This window comes from Stegostoma tigrinum, chromosome 1 (genome assembly GCF_030684315.1).
Source record: "Stegostoma tigrinum isolate sSteTig4 chromosome 1, sSteTig4.hap1, whole genome shotgun sequence".
Taxonomy (NCBI): domain Eukaryota; kingdom Metazoa; phylum Chordata; class Chondrichthyes; order Orectolobiformes; family Stegostomatidae; genus Stegostoma; species Stegostoma tigrinum.
The window spans coordinates 1,778,791-1,804,252 of NC_081354.1; the positions used below are offsets into that span (position 1 = coordinate 1,778,791).

The 25,462-nt window shown below is 46.0% G+C and overlaps 1 protein-coding gene across 3 annotated transcripts in view; it reads right to left on the reverse strand.

The window, feature by feature from the left end:
• Positions 1–1,150: 1,150 nt before the first annotated feature.
• The window catches only part of LOC125456430 (B-cell scaffold protein with ankyrin repeats-like), a 247,585-nt gene continuing 223,273 nt past the window's right edge, over positions 1,151–25,462 (reverse strand). Inside the window, exons 12-17 of one of the 3 annotated variants that reach the window (XM_059646916.1) lie at positions 19,005–19,189; positions 7,799–7,862; positions 6,322–6,351; positions 4,621–4,679; positions 2,809–2,848; positions 1,151–1,971 (exon numbers count right to left, since the gene is read on the reverse strand). In XM_059646916.1, coding sequence (XP_059502899.1) covers positions 2,813–2,848; positions 4,621–4,679; positions 6,322–6,351; positions 7,799–7,862; positions 19,005–19,189 — 374 coding nt within the window. In that variant the 3' untranslated portion in view covers positions 1,151–1,971; positions 2,809–2,812. The remainder of the gene's footprint in view (positions 1,972–2,808; positions 2,849–4,620; positions 4,680–6,321; positions 6,352–7,798; positions 7,863–19,004; positions 19,190–25,462) is intronic. The other 2 variants (XM_059646955.1, XM_059646930.1) reach the window with 2 other exon arrangements.

Consider the following 25,462-nt stretch of genomic DNA (forward strand, 5'->3'; position numbering starts at 1 on the left):
AGTGCGGCGGTCCCTCAGCACTGACCCTCTGACAGTACCCACTCCCTCAGCACTGACCCTCTGACAGTGCCCGCTCCCTCAGCACTGACCCTCTGACAGTGCCCACTCCCTCAGCACTGACCCTCTGACAGTGCCCACTCCCTCAGCACTGACCCTCTGACAGTGCCCGCTCCCTCAGCACTGACCCTCTGACAGTGCCCGCTCCCTCAGCACTGACCCTCTGACAGTGCCCGCTCCCTCAGCACTGACCCTCTGACAGTGCCCGCTCCCTCAGCACTGACCCTCTGACAGTGCCCGCTCCCTCAGCACTGACCCTCCGACAGTGCCCTCTGCCTCAGCACTGACCCTCCGACAGTGCCCACTCCCTCAGCACTGACCCTCCGACAGTGCCCGCTCCCTCAGCACTGACCCTGTGACAGTGCCCGCTCCCTCAGCACTGACCCTGTGACAGTGCCCACTCCCTCAGCACTGACCCTCCGACAGTGCCCGCTCCCTCAGCACTGACCCTGTGACAGTGCCCACTCCCTCAGCACTGACCCTCCGACAGTGCCCGCTCCCTCAGCACTGACCCTCTGACAGTGCCCGCTCCCTCAGCACTGACCCTCCGACAGTGCCCGCTCCCTCAGCACTGACCCTCCGACAGTGCCCGCTCCCTCAGCACTGACCCTCCGACAGTGCCCACTCCCTCAGCACTGACCCTCTGACAGTGCCCACTCCCTCAGCACTGACCCTCTGACAGTGCCCGCTCCCTCAGCACTGACCCTCCGACAGTGCCCGCTCCCTCAGCACTGACCCTCCGACAGTGCGGTGTTATTTGTGACCCTCATTAGTGACTCTTTGACAATGCAGCAGCTCCTCATTGACCCTCCAATGGAGTGGTAACACCTGAGAACAGACCATCTATTATGTGGCACCCCCTGAGTCCTGATCCTGTGATAGTGTGGCAGCATCAGCCTCTCGACCTAGTTTAAGTCTCTTGCATCTTCTGACTCAGAGCTAACCCACTGACATTACATGCATTGAGACTGTTTCTACAGCACTTTGTTAATGTTGCAATTATTTTTGTTACTTGATGGTCTTCTAGTGAGTGTGCTAGTGAGAAGTGACAACAGCAAACACTTTCTGACAGTTTAACCTTTTTTAAGTTTTGAAGATATGTCATTGTCTCATTGCCATTTGGATAGATTTAATTTTCAAAATTTGGATTTTATATCACTGTGAAGAAACATTTCCAATAAATGTATTTATTATTTGTGAAAGCTCCATACTGCCAAAATAATGAAATCACCAAGCTTGCAGTTTCAATTTGTGATCAGTGAGAGAAGTGTGATTAACAGCTGCTCAATGTCGAAATCAAACTAAAATATCAGTGTCGAAATCAAACTAAAATATCAATGTCGAAATCAAACTAAAATATCAATGTCATGTTTATGCATTGGAGATGCAGAGTTTACAAATCTTGAAATCTGACTTGATTAAATCATAATTGGAGACTGCCTGTCTTGTGATTAGAAAAAAAAAACCCAATATTTTCCTTGGGTTTTTCTGTTGATATGAATCCTCATTACCACTGGACTGGAATCATGGGACTGATGCTGTGGATTAGTTCAGCATGTGCGTGGCTGTAACAGTCTTATTTATGAACAGTTTTGGCTCCTTTCTTGTGTAAAATATTTCATACAATATCCAGTGATATCTCCAATGGAACAGTATCCTCATAATAAATAATACCTGATGCAATTCAGGTCCAGGGTTGATCATCATCTTGGATGATGTGGAGGTGCTGGTGTTGGACTGGGGTGGACACGGTAAAAAGTTAAGTTCATCCTGCATATTCATGCATTTTGTTAAATGTTACTGTGATTAGAATCTTCTGAAGCTTTAATTCATTTGCGCAGATTGAAAAGTATAGCTGGCTGAAATTCCAAGGCCTTGTTTTGGCAGTGAAAACCACGAATGCAGACTGTAAACCTACAGAAATCAAACAAAATATGACAAGGTATTTTGTTAATCTCCAATACTGTTTCTCAATGAAGAAAAAATATAATCAATCAAAAGATCCCGTAGATTTAAATGTTGTGGACATCAGATAGTGCTGATTACCCAATGAAGTATTTTATGATGTGTAGCTGCTGTTGTAATGTAGGAAACACATTTTATGCTCAGTAAGCTTTCACAAACAGCAACGTGATAAAACACCAGATAATCTGATTTTAGAGATGTTTGTTGCAGGATGAACATTGACCCCAGAAGAGCAATAAAAATGTGTGTTTATAAAGCAACTCAATGTAGTAAGCATCCTAAAGTGCTTCACAGGAGTGCTGTAAAACAGAAATTCACACCAAGTCACAGGCAGAAGATACAGAGGCCTGAACAAATGCATGAGCAGTTTCAGATACAACTTATTCCTGGCTGTTATCGGACTGTTGAATCGACTCTCTCGTCTCAAATAATGCTGACCTTGCTAATGTTGATCTTGTATAGTGCACACCCTGTGCAATGTGTCTGTATCCTTCTAAGTCTTTTTAATCTGTACATCCTTTGCTTGCTCTGATCTGCCTGGACCGCTTGTAAACACAGCTTTTCACTTTTTTTCAGTACATATGACAATCAATCAAAGGCTGTCTGAAAGTGTTACCAATTTGCCAAACCAAATTTAAATAACAGGAAACATAATTAGCACATGACAGATTCATCAATTATTGCTGAGCCGTGACATGAATTAACTCTTTGCGATGGGTACAGCTTGAACAGAGTTCACAGTTGGGCCAGAACAAAAACAAATTTTTAACATAAATGTAACTGTACCTTTTTATTTTATTTTTGTCAGTTTTGCATAGTGACAAGTCTGAAACACAAAGTGTTATACGTTAAGTTGCAAAGTTGTACGCTGGCACAGATATACACGCATATGAAGACACACAAACCCAATTACACACATGCACACACAGTGGTAGATATACATCCATATAAATAAGGACATAAAGAACCAAGAAAAAGACATGTCTACAAATATATACTGATATAAATCTGATACAACATTTATTCCACCCATTGCTCATTATTATTTTAATTTGGTTCCAATCCATCTGGGACGAAAACCTCTTTTGCACTCACTGAAATTTGCCCTGCTTAAATTGAGTATCTTCATCTTAATTATTTATCATCCTTTTTTCATAACTAAACTTAAGGATATTCTGATCACTGTTTACCATAGAAGCATGCTTCACTTCATTCCCCAAAGCTAGATCCACCAACATTTCCTTCTTTATTGGACTGGAGCATACTGAACAAGAAAGACCTGTGTATACGTTTCAGGAACACATTCTTTCCCTCTTTCACCCTTCCTCTGCCTTTCACCCTCCCTCTCCCGTCCACCCTCTTTCTCCCGTCCAACCTCCCTCTCCCTTTCACCCTCCCCCTCCGTTTCACCCTCCCCCTCCCTTTCACCCTCCCCCTCCGTTTCACCCTCCTTCTCCCTTCCGCCCTCCCTCTCCCTTTCACCCTCCCTTTCACCCTCCCGCTCCTGTCCACCCTCCCTCTCCCTTTCACCCTCCTGCTCCCTTTCACCCTCCCGCTCCTGTCCACCCTCCCTCTCCCTTTCACCCTCCCGCTCCCTTTCACCCTCCCCCTCCGTTTCACCCTCCCTCTCCGTTTCAGCCTCCCCCTCCCTTTCACCCTCCCTCTCCCTTTCACCCTCCCCCTCCGTTTCACTCTCCCTCTCCCTCATTTTTGATGGTCTGCATTGCCCTAAACAGGATTTGCATATAAATTTGTCAATTGGAAAACATGAGTGATTGCCTCGTGTTGGCTAATAGATGAAAAGATACCATGGGTGATTTGGTTGTGGGAAAATGCTCAGTTGTCTATAAGAGTATTTCAGGATATGAAAGTAAATAGAATGGAAAATTGGAAGGAGGGTTTTTTGACACACCGGTGATGTCCCTACCTGTAATCCAGAAAGTCTGGGTTCAAGTCTGACCCGCCCCAGAAATGTACTATAACCTCTCTGAAGGGGTTGCTTAAAATAACAGTGTCACTATTATTATCATGCAGGAGGAGGCCATTTGTTTCATCGTGTGTGTTCTATTCCCCAGTGTCAATCTCCTGCTTTTTCTCCACATCTTTGCATTCTACTTCTATCCAAATAAACATCTAATGTCATATAGAATGCCTCAAAATATTTGCCTGTATGTGCACTGCCCTGTTCACAGGGCTCTTGTGACAGAGTGACAGTATCCCTCCTCTGAGCCAGGAGGCCTGGGTTTAAGTCCCCATCTGCTCCAGAGATATGTATTAACATCTCTCTGAACAGATTGATAAGAAAATATCCAGGTTGCAAACTGCGCTATTTGTGCTTCAGATTTTGAAATGTGTTAAGATGTGACAACTAAATTCGAAACAATTCACTTCTAAAGGCGTAATTATAAGGTCATGAAAAAAAGATGTAAAATTGCAAACTTCCCGTTGTGTTTAAAATTTGAAAGGATGGAGATGCCTCAAAATATTTATTTCCAAAGACTGAATCCATAATCTATATTTAATATCACTCACTGGGTATTTGTCATTCACACTGCATAGAAGGGGCAGCAGGTCAGATACTGGAAATGATGACCATACCTCTTGTCCTCTTGCTGTTGGAACGTTGTACACATTGTCATCATTCTTTTTACTACCATCTGCAAAGAAAGGACATTTCGGATATTGGAGACAGTGCAGAGAGGATTTGGCTGATAATGGGGATGTAGGGACTGTCTTATGAGAAAAGGTCGAGTAGGTCCTGTCAGTGCATATTGGAATTTAGAAGAACGAGAGGCAACGTTATTGAAACATACAAAATTCTTAGGGACTTAGTGTCATAGAGTCATACAGCACAGAAACAGATCCTTTGGTGCAACTTGTCTGAGCTGAACAGACATTCCTCTCTGACCTAGTCCCATTTGCCAGCATTTGGCCCATATCCCTCTAAGCCCTTCCCATTCATGTACCCATCCAGATGCCTTTTAAATGTTGTAATTATACCTGCCTCCACCACTTCCTCTGGCAGTTCTCTAGTTTAGGATTCCCCAACCCTGGGAAAAAGACCTTGGCTACTCACCATATCCATGCCCCTCATGATTTTATAAACTTCCGTAGAGTCCCCCCTCACCCTTTGGTGCTCCAGAGAAAAAAAGCCCCAGCCTATTCAGCCTCTCCCTATAACTCAAACCCTGCAGTCCCAGCAACATCCTTGTAAATCTTTTCTGCACCCTCTCAGGTTTAACAACATCCTTCCTGCAGAAGGGTGACTTACTGTACACAATGTTCTAAAAGTGGCCTAACCAATGTCCTGTACAGCTGCAACATAACCTACGAACTCCTATACTCAATGAACAAAAAACAAAGTTGCTGGAAAAGCTTAGCAGGTCTGGCAGCATCGGTGAAGGAGAAAACAGAGTTAACGTTTCGGGTCTGGTGACCCTTCCTCTTCTTTACACTGAATGCTCTGACCAATGAAGGCAAGTATATCAAATGCCTTCTTCACTACCCTGTCTACCTGCGACTCTACTTTCCAGGAACTATGAACCTGTACCCCAAAGTCTGTCGTTTGGCAACACTCTCCAGGGCCTTATCATTAACTATGTAAGTCCTGCTCTTGTTTGCCTTACCAAAATGCAACACCTCACATTTCTCTACGTTAAACTCTATCTGCCAGGTCATGGCAGGGGAGAGATGGTAACCCACTGAAATTTGTGTGATCACTGTCTTCAAACCAGCCGCTGGACAGCATAAAATCTAGCCAAAAGGATTAAATGTACACACCACCCAAACTATATGGGGAGATACATTAGCCCCAGTAATCTGTTGTAGATAAAATGACTTACAGACCTAGCATCTCCTTCACAGATGCTGAAAAAGTATATTATTTCAATTGTACCCATTTCCCAGCTCTTTCTTCAACCTTCTGACAACTTAAGCGTTTATGTTGATGCAGATCTGGTTTTAAACATAATTTTAACATTAATTTTTCCCTTTAAAATATCTTTAGAAGCTTTGTGGGAAAATTAAAGTCATCTGAGACAATGAGAACTGCAGATGCTAGAGAATCCAAGATAACAAAGTGTGGGGCTGGATGAACACAGCAGGCCAAGCAGCATCTCAGGAGCACAAAAGCTGATGTTTCGGGCCTAGGCCCTTCATCGGTTTTCTGATGAAGGGTCTGAGCCTGAAATGCCAGCTTTTATTCTCCTAAGATGCTGCTTGGCCTGCTGTGTTCATCCAGCCCCACACTTTGTTATCTTAAAGTCATCTCAAATTTCTTAAACAAATAAATCAACTCACCATCTGAAGGATGAACTATTTTGAGTTTATCTGTGAAGGAAAAAGAAACATGCAGGTGTAAATTTAGTGATTTCTGCTCTTCGTTCTAACATGAGATATGTAATCTTTTCTTTTTATTCATTCTGGAGATGTAGGCATTGCTGGTAAAGCCGGTATTTGTTGGCCATCTTTCTTTTCCCTGAGAAGGTACTAGGGACAATTACTGGCCATCCTTACAGTTTTAGTACGGAATGTTTTACTGAATGATTCAACCCCATTGCCATGGGTCCACAGCCTAAATGGATAAGGGCAAGTGATTTCCTTCCCTCAAGGACTAGGTGTGTTTTCAATGAAAAAATGACAGCCTTATACCATTTTGCAAAATGTATTGTTCCAAATGCTTGTTCTAAATATTGTTAAAATGTAACACTAATTCTCAAACTGACAAAGTGGGAACTTTTGTTTTATCACTTGAGGGATGTGGGCACGACTGGTTGGACCAGCATTTATTGCCTGACCCTAGTTGCCCCTTGAGAAGAAGGAACCACTGCAGTCCATTAGACTCACAATGTCCTTAGGGAGGGAATTCCAGGATTTTGTTCCAGTGACACTGAAGGAACGGCAATATATTTCCCAGTCAGGATGGTGAGTGTCTTGGAAGGGAACACGCAGGTGGTGGTGTTCCCATGTATCTGCTGTCCTTGTCCTTCTAGATGGAAGCAGTCATGGATTTGGAAGTTGTTGTTGAAGGATCTAAGGTGTGTCCTGTTGAGTTTCTAGTCAATGGCACCCCCAAAGATGCTGAGAGTGGGGGGATTCAGTGATGGTAACATATTGAAGGTCAAGGGGCTGTGATTAGATTGTATCTTATTGGAGTTGGTGTTTGCATACCAGCAATGTCACTTGACACTTTTACAGCTCAAGCCTGGTTATTGTCCAGGTATTGTTGCATTTGAACATGGACTGCTTCAATATCTGTGGATGTTCCTACACTGCAGCAATTTAAGGCAGATCGCCTCCACATTCTCCAGGGCAATTTGGTTGGGCAAAAATGCTGGCCCAGCCAATGTTGTTCAAAGAATGAACTGAATCCGTCAGGCAAAAGATACAGAAGTTGATCACATGCACCAACAGGCTCAGGAAAGAGCTTCTTCCCTGCAGTTATTAGACTGCTGAATGGATCTCTTATTTCAAATAATGTGAACCGTGCATCTCTTGTGTAGCTGTAAGCTGGTATTGCCTCACTCTGTCTAGGCACCCTATAATCTGTGTGTCCATGTTCTGCCTGTACTGTTCACAAAACAAAACTTTTCACTGTACTTAGTAAATTAAATTAAATCAAAACAAATTTTAAAAAAATCCCTTGTGAGGTGCTGCTGAGGTGGATACATTCCTTGGAGGTTTCCTCAGACTAAATGTGATCATTTAAACTGATGGAGGCCTCAAGCTGAAGTACAGCACGGTTTTAACAAATAAATTGAGTGAACATTTCTATTACCATAGAGATCCTCTGCATCATGCCGGTCCTTTGTAATGATCTCTCGGAGCTTACGCAATTTCTCCTTTTAAGAAAAGATAAAGAAAAGTTAAGTTGAGTTTTTGCGCTTCACCTGAGCACCAGTGATGAGCAGGTGATTTGGAAAAACAGTAGCAAACAGCTTACATTATATACAGCCTGTAACATGGTATAATGTTCCAAACTGCCTCATAGGTATTTCATCAAACAAGATGTGACTGAGCCAGATAAGACAGGGTGTAATCGTGTGGGTGACTTAAAGCTTGACAAAGATTTGATTTTAAGAAACATCTTAAAAGGAGTGGTGTGGAGAGGCTTAGAGAACCACAGAATCTCTACAGTGCAGAAAGAGGCCATTCAGCCCATGAGGTCTGCACTGATTCTCCAGAGACCATCCCATTCCATAGCTATAATCCTGCATTTCCACGGCTAACTTATCTAACCTGCATATGCCTGGACACTATGGGGTAACTTAGCATGGCCAAACTACCTTGCCTCCACATCTTTGGACTGCGAGAGGAAACCACAGCACCCAGAGGACATGAGGAGAACATGCAAACTCCACAGAGATAGTCACTCCAGGCTGGATTCAAACCTGGGTCCCTGCCATTGTGAGGCAGCAGTGCTAACCACTGTTCCACCCAGAGGGAATTCCCTTGGGCTGGAAGTAATTACAGAAACAAAGTGAGTGAAACCAGAGACAGGTCTGAATATGAAGAATTATTATTTTGTGCATCTCCTGTGCCCACAAAAACATTGATGAAGCTTGTGATGTTATGTTTCAGCGGGGTTAGCAACATGTATCAGCTGTAGCTCAGCAGGTAGGTCTCTGCTGTGAGGCAAAAACTGTTGGTTCGATTCTCATTGCAACAAATGTGGAGAAAAGTAAAGTCTAGCTTAGGACTCTCAGCTAGTACTGAGGAACTGCTGCATTAAATTTAAAAATTGCATATTCTCTTAGGATGATACGGATCTCATGTTTGCTATTTTGATGAAATGTTCTCAGGATCTTGGAATCAATATTTATCACTGAATCAAAATCACTAAAACAGATTATCTGGTCATCATCACATTGTCCTATGTGGGACCTTGCTTTGCATAAATTGGGCAGCTGTACTCTATGGTACAACAGTGGCTTCACTATAAGATTTTTCATGAATTACAAAGCACTTTAGCCATTGTGAAAGGTGTTACACTCTCAGATCCAGCAGCCCCTGCACTGAGACCACACTTGGCTGTCGATTGTGCAGGATTTTAGATTGGGTAGTGAGCAGCTTGGGCCAATTCGAGTTGGGTAGGGCCACTGGTCCCTTTGAATGCCGGAAGGGACAGGCTCACAGGTGATGAAACAGTCACCACTTTGTTGGGGGGGGGGGCACGCTCTGAAAAATATGTGGTTTGCTGACAACTCTGGTGTTGACAGAATCTACCTGTACATAAATACAAGGGTTTTATCGTCTTACTCTCAAGATCGGCAGACGCTCAATTAACATATGGTAAGGCAGATTCTGCCTGTTTTTGGCAGGAATGCCAACTGAATGCAATCTCATAGAATCTTTACAGAGCAGATAGAGGCCATTTGGCCATTTAGTTTACACAGACATCATCCCACCTAACCCCATAAAACCTGGAACCCCACAATAACCGTGGCTAATCCACCTGATCTACACATCTTCCACACATCCTCCGAACATGGCCAATCCACCGAGCCTGCACATCTTTGGACTGTGGGAGGAAACCGGAGCACCCGGAGGAAACCCATGCAGGCACAGGGAGAATGTGCAAACTCTACACAGACAGTCGCCTGAGGGTGGAATTGAAACTGAGTCCCTGGTGCTGTGAGGCTGCAGTGCTAATGATTGGAATATAGAACACAGAACAGTACAGGCCCTTTGCACATGATGTTGTGCTGAACTTTTACCCTGATCCTAAAGTCCGCCTAACCTCCATCCTTACCTTATGCTATCATCCATATGCCTATCTAATGGCCGCTTAAATGCCCCTAATGAGGCCGACTCCACTATCCTCTCCAGCAACGCATTCCATGCCCCGGCCACTCTCTGAGTAAAGAACCTACCTCTGACATCTCCCCTGTATCATCTTTCACTCACTTTAAAACTATGCCCCCTCGTAATAGCTACCTTTACTCTAGTAAAAAGTCTCTGGCTGTCTACTCTATCTATCTCTCTGATCATTTTGTACACCTCGATCAAGTCACTTCTCATCCTTTGTCATTCTAAAGAGAGAAGCCCTAACTCTCTCAACCTTCCCTCGTAAGACCTTCCCCCCATTCCAGGCAACATCCTGGTAAATCTCCTCTACACCTTTTCCAACGCTTCTACATCTTTCCTGTAATGAGGCGGCCAGAACTGGACACAATACTCCAGATGTGGCCGAACCAGGCTTTTGTATAGCTGGAGCATAACCTCACGGCTCTTGAACTCAATCCCTCTATTAATGAAAGCTAACATACCACACATCTTCTTAACAACTCTATCCACCTGGGTGGCAGCTTTCAGGGAAGTGTGGACATGAACCCCACGATCCCTCTGCTCCTTCACACTGCCAAGAATCTTTCTGTTAACCCTGTATTCTGCTTTCAAATTTGTCCTTCTAAAATGAATCACTTCACGCTTTTCAGGGTTAAACTCCATCTGCCACTTCTCAGCCCAGCTCTGCACCCTGTCAATTATAATAAAATGTGAGGCTGGATGAACACAGCAGGTCCAGCAGCATCTCAGGAGCACAAAAGCTGACGTTTCGGGCCTAGACCCTTCATCAGAGAGGGGGATGGGGTGAGAGTTCTGGAATAAATAGGGAGAGAGGGGGAGGCGGACCGAAGATGGAGAGAAAAGAAGATAGGTGGAGAGGAGGGTATAGGTGGGGAGGTAGGGAGGGGACAGGTCAGTCCAGGGAAGACGGACAGGTCAAGGAGGTGGGATGAGGTTAGTAGGTAGGAGATGGAGGTGCGGCTTGGGGTGGGAGGAAGGGATGTGTGAGAGGAAGAACAGGTTAGGAAGGCAGAGACAGGCTGGGCTGGTTTTGGGATGTAGTGGGTGGTTGGGGAAACCAAGCGGAGGCTTGGGGACCACTTTGCAGAACACCTCCGCTTGGTTCGCAATAAACAACTGCACTTCCCAGTCGCAAACCATTTCCACTGCCCCTCCCATTCTTTAGATGACATGTCCATCATGGGCCTCCTGCAGTGCCACAATGATGCCACCCGAAGGTTGCAGGAACAGCAACTCATATTCCGCTTGGGAACCCTGCAGCCCAATGGTATCAATGTGGACTTCACCAGCTTCAAAATCTCCCCTTCCCCCATCGCATCCCAAATCCAGCCCAGTTTGTACCCTCCCCCCACTGCACCACACAACCAGCCACTGCATCCCAAAACCAGTCCAGCCTGTCTCTGCCTTCCTAACCTGTTCTTCCTCTCACCCATCCTTTCTTCCCACCCCAAGCCGTACCTCCATCTCCTACCTACTAACCTCATCCCACCTCCTTGACCTGTCCGTCTTCCCTGGACTGACCTATCCCCTCCCTACCTCCCCACCTATACTCTCTCCACCTATCTTCTTTTCTCTTCATCTTCGGTCCGCCTCCCCCTCTCTCCCTATTTATTCCAGAACCCTCTCCCCATCCCCCTCTCTGATGAAGGTTCTAGGCCCGAAACGTCAGCTTTTGTGCTCCTGAGATGCTGCTGGGCCTGCTGTGTTCATCCAGCCTCACATTTTATTATCTCGGATTCTCTAGCATCTACAGTTCCCATTATCACTGCACCCTATCAATGTCCGTTTGTAACCTAGAGCAGCCCTCCTCACTGTCCACAACGTGATCCACCTTCGTATTATCCATGAATGTGCTAATCCACCCTTCCACTCCTTCATCCAAATCATTTACAAAAACCACAAATAGAAGAGGACCCAGAACAGATCCTTGTGGTACACCACTCGTAACTAAGCACCATGTTGAATATTTTCCGTCCACTACCATCCTTTGTCTTCTAAGGGTCAGCCAAATTCCGAATCCAATCTGCCACATTTCCCCCTATCCCAAGCCTCCTTACCTTCTGCATGAGCCTACCATGGGGACCCTTATCAAACACCTTACTTAAATCCATGTACACCACATCTACTGCTCCACCTTCATCTACATGTTTGGTCACTTCTTCGAGGAATTCAATAAGGTTTGTGAGGCATAATCTACCCCTCACAAATCCATGCTGACTATCACGAATCAAACTCTGCCTTTCCAAGTGATCATAAATTCTATCTCTCAGAGCCCTTTCCAATAATTTGCCCACCACTGATGTAAGACTAACTGGCCTGTAATTTCCAGGGTTATCCCTATTCCCTTCTCTGAACAAGGGAATGACGTTTGCCTCTCTCCAATCTTCCGACACTATACCCGTGGACAGTGAAGACAAAAAGATCATCACCAAAGGCCCTGCGGTCTCTTCCCTCACTTCCCATGAATCTTTGGATAAATCCCATCAGGCCCGGGGTACTTATCTATCTTCAATTTCCTCAGAATTCCTAGCACATCTTCTTTACTAACATTGACCTCGTCTAGCCTACCAGCCTGTTTCATAACGTCCTCCTCTACAAGTAGGTCCCTTTCAGTTGTGAATACTGAAGAAAAATATTCATTAAGAACATCTCCTGTCTCTTTAGGCTCCGTGCACAAATTCCCTTTACAATCCTTGATCAGCCCTACTCCTTCTCTGGTCATTCTCTTATTCCTCACGATGCGTAAAAAGCCTTGGAGTTTTCCTTGATCCTATCTGCCAAGGTTTTCTCATGCCCCCTAATAGCTCTCCTAAGCCCTTTCTTCAGGTCCTTCATGGATAACTTGTATCCCTCTAGAGCCTTTTCTGATCCTTGTTTCCTAAACCTTACATAAGCATCCTTCTTCCTCTTAACAGTCGTTCAACCTCTTTTGAGAACCAAGGCTTCCTTACTTGACCGCATCTTCCTTGCCTTCTAGGGACAAACATATCGAGCACACCCAGTGTGCATTCCTTAAACAATCTCCACATTTCTATTGTGCTCTTCCCTGACAGCATCTGTTCCCATTTTATGTTACCCAGTTCTTGCCTAATTGAATTGTAATTACCCTTCCCCCCAATTATAAACCTTACCCTGCTGTATGTACCTATCCTTATCCATGACTATCATGAAAGAAACAGAGTTATGATTGCTACTGCTAAAATGCTCTCCTACCAACAGGTTTAACACTTGGCCCGGTTCATTGCCAAGGACCAATTCCAAAGTTGGGCCTCTCCTCGTGTTGGTCTATCTACATGCTGTGCCAGGAATCCTTCCTGAACCCACTGGACAAAACCCGCTCCATCTAAACAATTACAACTGAAATGTTTCCAATGAAAGTTGAAGTCACCCATGACTACAACCCTGTGACTTCTGCACCTTTCCAGTATCTGCCTCCCAATCCGCTCCTCCACTTCTCTGCAACTATGAGGGGATCTGTAAAAAAACTCCAACAAATTGACTGCTCCTTTCTTGTTCTTGAACTCAACCCAAACTGACTCTGTAGACATATCATTCTCGAACTGCCTTTCAGTAGCTGCTATACTAGCCCTGACTAGCAATGTCACTCCCCCACCTCTTTTCCACCCTCCCTATTTATTTTAAAGCATCTAAGTCCTGGAACTTCTAACAACCGTTCCTGTCCCTGAGTTACCCAAGTTTCTGTAATAGCCACAACATTGTCGTTCCAAGTACTGACCCATGGGTTATTGGAATTATTGGAAATTATCTTGGATTCTCTAGCATCTACAGTTCCCATTATCACTGCACCCTATCAATGTCCGTTTGTAACCTAGAGCAGCCCTCCTCACTGTCCACAACGTGATCCACCTTCGTATTATCCATGAACGTGCTAATCCACCCTTCCACTCCTTCATCCAAAACAGTTACAAAATTACATATTTGTGCCATTCTGGTTCAGGTGTAATCCGTCCTTACTGTACAGGTCCCTCCTTCCCCAGAATGTGCTCCAATTATCCACATAATGGAAGCCCTCCCTCCTACACCAGCCCTGTAGCCACGTGTTTAGCTGCACTCTCTCCCTACATATCTTTATAAATGACTTGGATGAGGAAGTGGAAGGGTGGGTTAGTAAGTTTGCTGGTAACATGAAGGTTGGTAGAGTTGTGGATAGTATGGAGGGCTGTGGATAGTATGGAGGACCTCATCCTCTGAATTATAAATCTGCTTTATTTCTGATACTTCTAGCATTGAAGTGTACACACCTTTAACCATCCCCGTGTCCACAATTATGCTTCATCGACCGCATTTCTTTATAAACTACCTCACTCCCTGTTGTATCTGTTGGAAGGCTGAATACCTCATCCTCTGAATTACAAATCCGGTTCCCCACCCCCTGCCAATCTAGTTTAAACCATCCCGTACAGCTAGAGCAAACCTCCCTCCCAGGATATTTGTGCCATTCTGGTTTAGGTGCAACCCATCCTTACTGTACAGGTCCCTCCTTCCCCAGAATGTGCTCCAATTATCCACATAATGGAAGCCCTCCCTCCTACACCAGCCCTGTAGCCACGTGTTTAGCTGCACTCTCTCCCTACATATTGTGCCAATGCGCCACCCATCTCAAACATGAAAAGTAGGATTTCAGGAAGAAGGGAACACCAGATGCTGTACCACAAACTTTAACCATCCACCTAATTCCCAACTGAAGGTGGAGACAACATTTGTCCTTTTTGTGGTAGCTTCACTATTAACTAAGTTTTTCAGAACCACAAAGTTGTCCACTGAGTCAGTATGGGTGGAAGTCAGAAACAGGAAAGGAGCAGTCACTTTATTGGGAGTTTTCTATAGACTCCCTCCACCCCCAATAGCTACAGAGACACTGAGGGATAGATTGGGAGACAGATTTTGGAAAGGTGCAAAAGTAACGGGATTGTTGTCATGGGTGACTTCAACTTCCCTGATATAGGCTGGAACCTCTGAAGTGCAAATAGTTTGGATGGAGCAGATTTTGTCAGGTTTGTCAGGAAGGATTTCTGGCTCAATATGCAGATAGGCTGATGAGAGGGAGGCCACATTGGATTTGGTGCTTGGCAACGAACAGGTCAGGTGTCAGCACTCTCAGTGGGAGAGCATTTGGTGATAGTGATCACAACTCCTTGACTTTTACTATTGTCATGGAGAGGGATAAGAGCAGACACAATGGGAAAGTATTTAATTGGGGGAGGGGGAATTACAATGCTAATAGGCAAGAATTGTGGAGCATAAGTTGGGAACCGATGTTATCGGGGAAATGCAGACAGAAATGTGGAGGTTGTTTAGGGAGCAGTTGCTATGAGTACTGGATAGGTTTGTCCCACTGAGGCAAGAAAGGATGGGAAGGCGAAGGAACCTTGGATGACAAGGTACGTTGAACACCTAGTCAAGAGGAAGAAGGAAGCTTACTTGAGGTTGAGAGAGGAAACCAGGATTGGACAGGGCTCTACAGGTCTACAAAGTAGCCAGGAAGAAACTGAAGAATGGACTTAGCAGAACTAGAAGAGGGTATGAGGAAAGCTTGGCAAGTAAGATCAAGGAAAACCCTAAGGCTTTCTATATTTATGTGAGGATCAAGAGGGTGGCAGCATGAGGGTAGGACCAATCAGAGGTAGTGGAGGGAACTTATGCATAGCATCAGAGGATGTAGGGGAGGTCCTTAATTAAGATTTTGCTTCAGTATTCACCAGAGAGAGGGGCCTTGACATTTGTGAGGACAGCATGAAACAGGCAGATATGCTCGAACGGGTTGATGTTAGGAAGGAGGATGTGCTAGAAATTTTGAAAAACATGAGGATAGATAAGTCCCCTGGGCCAGACGGGATATACCCAAGGTTACTATGGGAAGCGAGGGAAGAGATTGTTGCCCCTTTCCCAATGATCTTTGTATCCTCACTGTCCACTGGAGTAGTACCAGATGATTGGAGGGTGGCAATAAGAGCAGACAAGCTTAGTGTCAGATACATTAGGGGCATTTAAGCGACTCTTAAATAGGCACATAGATGATAGTAAAATATAGGGTATACAGGGTAGTTGCTCTTAGAGTAGGATAATAGGTCATTACAACATCATGGTCTGAAGGGCCTGTACTGTGCTGTACTGTTCTATGTGCTATATCCTATCCATCTGCATGAAATCTTGAATGAATATCATGCCTCAGTGCCAACCTTTGACCCCTTTCCTCATAATCCTGCATTCTGTTTCTATTTAAATAAACCCCTAATTTGTATTTGAATAATTTTACACTGGGAACAGTTGTGTGTGTTGGTATTGGAATATAAGATGAGCTGCTTCCTCAGCCTCTTTTATTTTCTATCTTTTCTGTTTTCTGTTTTTTTTGTTTGTTCTCTCTTCAGTGCATTGAGTTTTCCTCATTCCCTGGGAATACTGTCTATTATCTCAGACTGTAAGGGAATCCTTCTATTGAGTTTCAATGGCGCTAGGAATTTTGCAGGAGCATTTAAGCACTGCACGAAGTTTCTTATCAAGGAAGTTATTATTTATCAGTAAATTACACCCACCTTCAAACATTCATGCGTGGGAGTGACAAACAAAGAGAACAAATTGAAAGACTGAGTCATTGAATAAAATGAGTCAAGTAAGTACATCTTGCAAGTTGATATATTGATTAAATATCGCAGATAATCAGACTTGCCGCTGTAATTATAAAAAGAAAAACACCAAATTTTTTTTAGCTAATTTCAGATAAAGTTTTTTCTCTGATTCCTTGTATTAATGAGAAACTCTTACCTTTTTAGATTTCTGCAGATTTGATTATGAAAACGAAAAGTGGAGATTTTTATTTGTGGATACTGTGGAGAGGATAGAAGGCCCCACATGAACAGGTATCTGCCTCTCAGCTGGACAATTTTCACAAATAATCTATGACGTTCAGCACAACTGATGAAAACATATCTTCAATACTTTCTGGTTGGATTCCTCTTACTCACTGATAAAGTCTCAAACAATTTACAAGGACTGAAATGTTGCACTTCTCTGCAGTGAACTCTTTACTTGGGAATGCAGATGAATAGCTAACACTTCATCGGTGATGCATATTGTGATCTTTCTGAGGGTAATTGGAAAGATTGTGGGGTCTCATTAGAGTAACCCAGGGACAGAGAATGGTGACAGATAACTGACACGCTGAATGTTACTTTTGCTGCTGAATGCACTGTTAATGTGAAGGAGAATCCACGTGTCAATAAGAGCAGACAAGCTTAGTGTCAGCGTGATAGTTGCATTGTTTTTGCCCAATGAGCTATTATTGGGGCAACAATGGGAGGCGTTCAAGGCTTGTAATAATGAGGAGGCATTCTTAGCATTTTAACTTCATCTGTGTAGAGTTACCTGTTATTCACATAATAGCAACATCTGGCTAATGCTGAGGTCTATGATCCACAGAAGCTTGCAGACACCTCGTCTTCATCCACCTTATCATCATAACCTCCTTGATAATAAAGTGTGAGGCTGGATGAACACAGCAGGCCAAGCAGCATCTCAGGAGCACAAAAGCTGATGTTTCAGGCCTAGACCCTTCATCAGAGAGGGGGATGGGGTGAGGGTTCTGGAATAAATAGGGAGAGAGGGGGATGCGGACCGAAGATGGAGAGAAAAGAAGGCAGGTGGAGAGGAGAGTATAGGTGGCGAGATAGGGAGGTGATAGGTGAGTCCAGGGAAGACGGACAGGTCAAGGAGGTGGGATGAGGTTAGTAGGTAGATGGGGGTGCGGCTTGGGGTGGGAGGAAGGGATGGGTCAGAGGAAGAACAGGTTAGGGAGGCAGAGACAGGCTGGACAGGTTTTGGGATGCAGTGGGTGGAGGGGAAGAGCTGGGCTGGTTGTGTGGTGCAGTGGAGGGAGGGGACAAACTGGGCTGGTTTTGGGATGTGGTGGGGGAAGGGGAGATTTTGAAGCTGGTGAAGTCCACATTGATACCATTGGGCTGCAGGGTTCCCAAGCGGAATATGAGTTGCTGTTCCTGCAACCTTCGGGTGGCATCATTGTGGCAGTGCAGGAGGCCCATGATGGACATGTCATCTAAAGAATGGGAGGGGGAGTGGAAATGGTTCGCGACTGGGAGGTGCAGTTGTTTATTGTGAACCAAGCGGAGGTGTTCAGCAAAGCGGTCCCCAAGCCTCCGCTTGGTTTCCCCAATGTAGAGGAAGCCACACTGGGTACAATGGATACAGTATACCACATTGGCAGATGTGCAGGTGAACCTCTGCTTAATATGGAAAGTCATCTTGGGGCCTGGGATAGGGGTGAGGGAGGAGGTGTGGGGGCAAGTGTAGCATTTCCTGCGGTTGCAGGGGAAGGTGCTGGGTGTGGTGGGGTTGGGGGGCAGTGTGGAGCGAACAAGGGAGTGACGGAGAGAGTGGTCTCTCCGGAAAACAGACAAGGGTGGGGATGGAAAAACGTCTTGGGTGACGGGGTCGGATTGTAGATGGCGGAAGTGTCGGAGGATGATGCGTTGTATCTGGAGGTTGGTGGGGTGGTGTGTGAGAACGAGGGGGATCCTCTTTGGGCAGTTGTGGCGGGGGCGGGGTGTGAGGGATGTGTTGCGGGAAATGCGGGAGACGCGGTCAAGGGCGTTCTCAACCACTGTGGGGGGGAAGTTGCGGTCCTTGAAGAACTTGGACATCTGGGATGTGCGGGAGTGGAATGTCTTATCGTGGGAGCAGATGCGGCGGAGGTGGAGGAATTGGGAATAGGGGATGGAATTTTTGCAGGAGGGTGGGTGGGAGGAGGTGTACCTAAAACCTCCTGTTCTTTTCACTCATGTGTTTGTCCAGTTTCCCCTGAAATACATTGACACAATCTACCTCAACTACTCCCTCTGGGCACAAATTCCATATTCTCACCTCTCTCGGGAAGAAGTTATCCTGACTACTTGACTGGATTTATTAGTGACTGTCATATTTGTGGCCCTTACATGGAACTATCTTTGTCTACCCTGTCAAAATTCCAAAAACCTCCCGATGCACAATTTTAACAAACTCCACAAGGTTACTCTTCAGCATTCAGTTTGCTATAGAAAGGACCCAGCTTGATTAATATCAAGAATTACAAGTCATTTAGGTAACAGAAAGGCAAGTGTTGGGAACACTGTTCACTGGATTATTATACAAATTTCATTCTGGACCTGTTGTACAGCATCCTGATCCTTCTCTTCCATCTGCCATTGTTTAAACCTTTCCTGTGCTTCATTGACAGTGAGAACTCCCTTCTTGACCAGTTCTTGCAGATGGATCAGCTGTTGCTGTCCTGGATTGTACTCTGGCCTGAATGTGTCGTAAACTGGACTCTCACCAATCTTGGGCCTGTTAGCTGCAGCATAAAGACAATCAATGAGAAACGTACAGGATCTTTGCTGTTCAATGCTTTCATACAAACACATATGATACTGCATTCATCAATCAGGAGTAACATTATTGGAATGAGTTTGCTCTGATGTGACTGCTTGACATCATCAATTACAATGCCTAAAGATAACAGGAGACATCAAAGTCTTTGGTTGCTAAGTTGACAATGTTTAGCAGTCACTTCCTAAGAGCTAATGGGAACTGCAGATGCTGGAGATTCCAAGATAATAAAATGTGAGGCTGGATGAACACAGCAGGCCAAGCAGCATCTCAGGAGCACAAAAGCTGACGTTTCGGGCCTGGACCCTTCATCAGAGAGGGGGATGGGGGGAGGGAACTGGAATAAATAGGGAGAGAGGGGGAGGCGGACCGAAGATGGAGAGTAAAGAAGATAGGTGGAGAGGGTGTAGGTGGGGAGGTAGGGAGGGGATAGGTCAGTCCAGGGAAGACGGACAGGTCAAGGAGGTGGGATGAGGTTAGTAGGTAGCTGGGGGTGCGGCTTGGGGTGGGAGGAAGGGATGGGTGAGAGGAAGAACCGGTTAGGGAGGCAGAGACAGGTTGGACTGGTTTTGGGATGCAGTGGGTGGGGGGGGAAGAGCTGGGCTGGTTGTGTGGTGCAGTGGGGGGAGGGGATGAACTGGGCTGGTTTAGGGATGCAGTGGGGGAAGGGGAGATTTTGAAACTGGTGAAGTCCACATTGATACCATATGGCTGCAGGGTTCCCAGGCGGAATATGAGTTGCTGTTCCTGCAACCTTCGGGTGGCATCATTGTGGCAGTGCAGGAGGCCCATGATGGACATGTCATCAAGAGAATGGGAGGGGGAGTGGAAATGGTTTGCGACTGGGAGGTGCAGTTGTTTGTTGCGAACTGAGCGGAGGTGTTCTGCAAAGCGGTCCCCAAGCCTCCGCTTGGTTTCCCCAATGTAGAGAAAGCCGCACCGGGTACAGTGGATGCAGTATATCACATTGGCAGATGTGCAGGTGAACCTCTGCTTAATGTGGAATGTCATCTTGGGGCCTGGGATGGGGGTGAGGGAGGAGGTGTGGGGACAAGTGTAGCATTTCCTGCGGTTGCAGGGGAAGGTGCCGGGTGTGGTGGGGTTGGAGGGCAGTGTGGAGCGAACAAGGGAGTCACGGAGAGAGTGGTCTCTCCGGAAAGCAGACAGGGGTGGGGATGGAAAAATGTCTTGGGTGGTGGGGTCGGATTGTAAATGGCGGAAGTGTCGGAGGATAATGCGTTGTATCCGGAGGTTGGTAGGGTGGTGTGTGAGAACGAGGGGGATCCTCTTGGGGCGGTTGTGGCGGGGGCGGGGTGTGAGGGATGTGTCGCGGGAAATGCGGGAGACGCGGTCAAGGGCGTTCTCAATCACCGTGGGGGGGAAGTTGCGGTCCTTAAAGAACTTGGACATCTGGGATGTGCGGGAGTGGAATGTCTTATCGTGGGAGCAGATGCGGCGGAGGCGGAGGAATTGGGAATAGGGGATGGAATTTTTGCAGGAGGGTGGGTGGGAGGAGGTGTATTCTAGGTAGCTGTGGGAGTCGGTGGGCTTGAAATGGACATCAGTTACAAGCTGGTTGCCTGAGATGGAGACTGAGAGGTCCAGGAAGGTGAGGGATGTGCTGGAGATGGCCCAGGTGAACTGAAGGTTGGGGTGGAAGGTGTTGGTGAAGTGGATGAACTGTTCGAGCTCCTCTGGGGAGCAAGAGGCGGCGCCGATACAGTCATCAATGTACCGGAGGAAGAGGTGGGGTTTGGGGCCTGTGTAGGTGCGGAAGATGGACTGTTCCACGTAACCTACAAAGAGGCAGGCATAGCTGGGGCCCATGCGGGTGCCCATGGCCACCCCCTTAGTCTGTAGGAAGTGGGAGGAGTCAAAAGAGAAGTTGTTGAGTGTGAGGACGAGTTCCGCTAGGCGGATGAGAGTGTCGGTGGAGGGGGCCTGGTCGGGCCTGCGGGACAGGAAGAAGCGGAGGGCCTTGAGGCCATCTCCATGCGGAATGCAGGTGTACAGGGACTGGACGTCCATGGTGAATATGAGGTGTTGGGGGCCAGGGAATTGGAAGTCCTGGAGGAGGTGGAGGGCGTGGGTGGTGTCACGGACATAGGTGGGGAGTTTCTGGACCAAAGGGGAGAAAATGGAGTCCAGATAGGTGGAGATGAGTTCGGTGGTGCCAATGTGATATACTGCATCCACTGTACCCGGTGCGGCTTTCTCTACATTGGGGAAACCAAGCGGAGGCTTGGGGACCGCTTTGCAGAACACCTCCGCTCAGTTCGCAACAAACAACTGCACCTCCCAGTCGCAAACCATTTCCACTCCCCCTCCCATTCTCTTGATGACATGTCCATCATGGGCCTCCTGCACTGCCACAATGATGCCACCCGAAGGTTGCAGGAACAGCAACTCATATTCCGCCTGGGAACCCTGCAGCCACATGGTATCGATGTGGACTTCACCAGTTTCAAAATCTCCCCTTCCCCCACTGCATCCCTAAACCAGCCCAGTTCATCCCCTCCCCCCACTGCACCACACAACCAGCCCAGCTCTTCCCCCCCACCCACTGCATCCCAAAACCAGTCCAACCTGTCTCTGCCTCCCTAACCGGTTCTTCCTCTCACCCATCCCTTCCTCCCACCCCAAGCCGCACCCCCAGCTACCTACTAACCTCATCCCACCTCCTTGACCTGTCCGTCTTCCCTGGACTGACCTATCCCCTCCCTACCTCCCCACCTACACCCTCTCCACCTATCTTCTTTACTCTCCATCTTCGGTCCGCCTCCCCCTCTCTCCCTATTTATTCCAGTTCCCTCCCCCCATCCCCCTCTCTGATGAAGGGTCCAGGCCCGAAACGTCAGCTTTTGTGCTCCTGAGATGCTGCTTGGCCTGCTGTGTTCATCCAGCCTCACATTTTATTAACTTCCTAAGAGCTAGATTGCCTACAAAAATTCGGAAATATGGTCCACAAAGGGTGAGCACACTTCAATGGATAGAGTCCAAGTCACCATCTCAGTGAAGAGGTTTGTGTGTGCCTGACCGCTGGTATTCTCTGATAACAAAGTGTGGAGCTGGATGAACACAGCAGGCCAAGCAGCATCTCAGGAGCACAAAAGCTGACGTTTTGGGCCTAGACCCCTCATCAGAGAGGGGGATGGGGAGAGAGAACTGGAATAAATAGGGAGAAAGGGGGAGGTGGACAGAAGATGGAGAGAAAAGAAGATAGGTGGAGAGTATAGGAGGGAATAGGTCAGTCCAGGGAAGACGGACAGGTCAAGAAGGCGGGATGAGGTGCTAGGTAGGAAATGGAGGTGTGGCTTGGGGTGGGAGGAAGGGATGGGTGAGAGGAAGAACAGATTAGGGAAGCAGAGACAGGCTGGGCTGGTTTTGGGATGCAGTGGGGGAGGGGAGATTTTGAAGCTGGTGAAGTCCACATTGATACCGTTGGGCTGCAGGGTTCCCAAGCGGAATATGAGTTACTGTTCCTGCAACCTTTGGGTGGCATCATTGTGGCACTGCAGGAGGCCCATGATGGACATGTCGTCTGAGGAATGGGTGTGGGAGTTGAAATGGTTCGTGACTGGGAGGTGCAGTTGTTTGTTGCGAACTGAGCGGAGGTGTTCTGCAAAGCATTCTCTTGCTGGTATTCTCTTGCAGCTCTCCTTTAAGGTAGTGCAAGTCAACTTTAAGTGACACAGACAATGAGCAATATCCAATATGTGCAGCTGATAAACATCGCACAGAGCGCTGACTGCAGACAGCAACTAGGCAATACAACAGGCAGCGCTCATTTACCTGCAATGCAATGGATGGGCCCAGGTTCTTCATCTTTAACCGTGGACTAGATAGTCACCTTCATGTTATAATCTGGCTAGTGAACAGTAACTTTTATTTATATAGAACATAGAACATTACAGCACAGCACAGGCCCTTCGGCCCTCGATGTTGTGCCAACCTGTCATACCGATCTCAAGCCCATCTAACCTACACTATTCCATGTACGTCCATATGCTTGTCCAATGCCAACTTAAATGTACCTAAAGTTGGCGAATCTACTACCGTTGCAGGCAAAGCGTTCCATTCCCTTACTACTCTCTGAGTAAAGAAACTACCTCTGACATCTGTCCTATATCTTTCACCCCTCAATTTAAAGCTATGCCCCCTCGTGCTTGCCATCACCATCCTAGGAAAAAGGCTCTCCCTATCCACCCTATCTAACTCTCTGATTATTTTATATGTTTCAATTAAGTAAGCAGACAAAAAACTTAAGACAAAATAAAGCACAAGATTCCATGGTTTTGGACAGACAACAATAAATTTTACTATTACTTGAAACAATTGACCAAGATTAGAATTCGTGAATTAATCAAAGGAGAAAAACTAGAGGGATAGGTTTAAGGTGAGAGGGGAAAGATTTAATTCATCTGATGAAACAGCAATGCTGCAAAAGCTTGTGATTTCAAATAAACTTGTTGGAATATAACCTGGCATTGTGTGACTTCTGACTATGTCCATTCTGATCAATCACCTTTCTTTCCCATTCCCCTAGACTTTAGAAACTGCTTTCTCACAGGCAAAATTTGAGCTCTTCATCAAGCTTCATTGGGCCAATATTACTTAGAACATAGAACAGTACAACACAGTGCAGGCCCTTCAGCCCAAGATATTGTGCCGAACTTTTACCCTAATCTTAAAGTCTATCTAACCTCCACCCCTACCTTACACTATCATCCATATGCCGATCTAATAGCTGCTTAAATGCCCCTAATGAGGCCGACTCCACTACCCTCTTCGGCAATGCATTCTAAACCCCGAACACTCTCTGAGTAAAGAACCTGTCTCTGATGTGTCCCCTATATCTACCTCCATTCACTTTAAAACTATGCCCCCTCGTAATAGCTCCACCCTAGGAAAAAGTCTCTGGCTGTCTACTCTATCGATACCTCTGATCATTTTGTACACCTCTATCAAGTTGTGGAATTATATAGAGTTAAGGAGTCATACACCACAAAAGCAGACCCTTTGGCCCTACTTGTCCATGCTGACCCGGTTCCGGTAGTCCCAACTGCCTGTGTTTGGCCCATATCCCTCTGAAACCTTTCCTATCTATGTACCTGCCCTAATATCTTAAATGTTATAATTGTACCTGCCTCTACGGCTTCCTCTGGCATACACACACCACTCTCTGCATGAAGAAGTTCCTTTTAAATCCCTCCCTCTAGTTTTCCTCCTTTGATTTTTCATGAATTCTAATCTTGGTCAGTTGTTTCGAGGAAATACTGCTTGTGGGATGGTTGAGCCCACTCTCAGTTGTATTGAATGATTAATTGTACACAGGTGTCTGTCAAATCCTCCATGGCTCCTAGGACTTCCCTCAGCCTTGATCCACCAGAGCTATTCAACTGCTGTAGGACTTCCCTGAGTCCTCAAAACACAAAATCTGTTTACTTCAGCCGCCTTTGTAGAAATGCAGTTAACTGCTGTACTCCTAATGGAGTAATCCTTTTACCAACTCCCTGTAATCTTTGAACGCCTCTTCAGTGACCCGCCAGAATAGTTTTGAATCATCTGTTGAATGCCTTGCAAGAGGTCCCTCCTTTGGGCAGGTTTGAGTGTAGCCACCCGGTAACTGACTGAATAAGTTCTGAATGCTAATTTGAAGATTGCTGGCTTCTGGGCACAAAAAAATGCTTCCAAAGTAAGGATTCATCACAATCTCAATCCTTGTATGCATTTCTGGCTGTAATCCAATTTAACCTTCTCTGTTGCCAGTGCACTCTTGAATTCTCTATTGCATTTATTAGTAACAACTTTAAAACGATTCAAGATTTTAGATAGCTGCAATTCAAAATATCTTCTGCTCATCTCCCATATAAAAACCCTTTGCAATTTTAAAGATTTCTATCACACCACAGCTTCCTCTTTATGAAAGAAAAGACTCCTAGATTGTTCAATATTTCCTCACAGTTGTAATTTCTCAAATTCTAGTGGCATTCTTGTAAATTTGTTATCCATATGGAGACCAGAACTGTGCGCAGTTGCAATTCTTTCATTGTGTGAGTGCATGCATGTGTGTGTGTGTATTATAAGTGTGCGTGTGCATGTGCATGTGCATGTGGGTGAACATGTGCATGTGTGTGAGAGAGGGCATGTGTGCGTGAGCATCTATGTGTGAATGAATGCATGTGCATATGAGCTTGCATGTGTGTGAGCACGTGTGTGCATGAAACATGCACAAGTA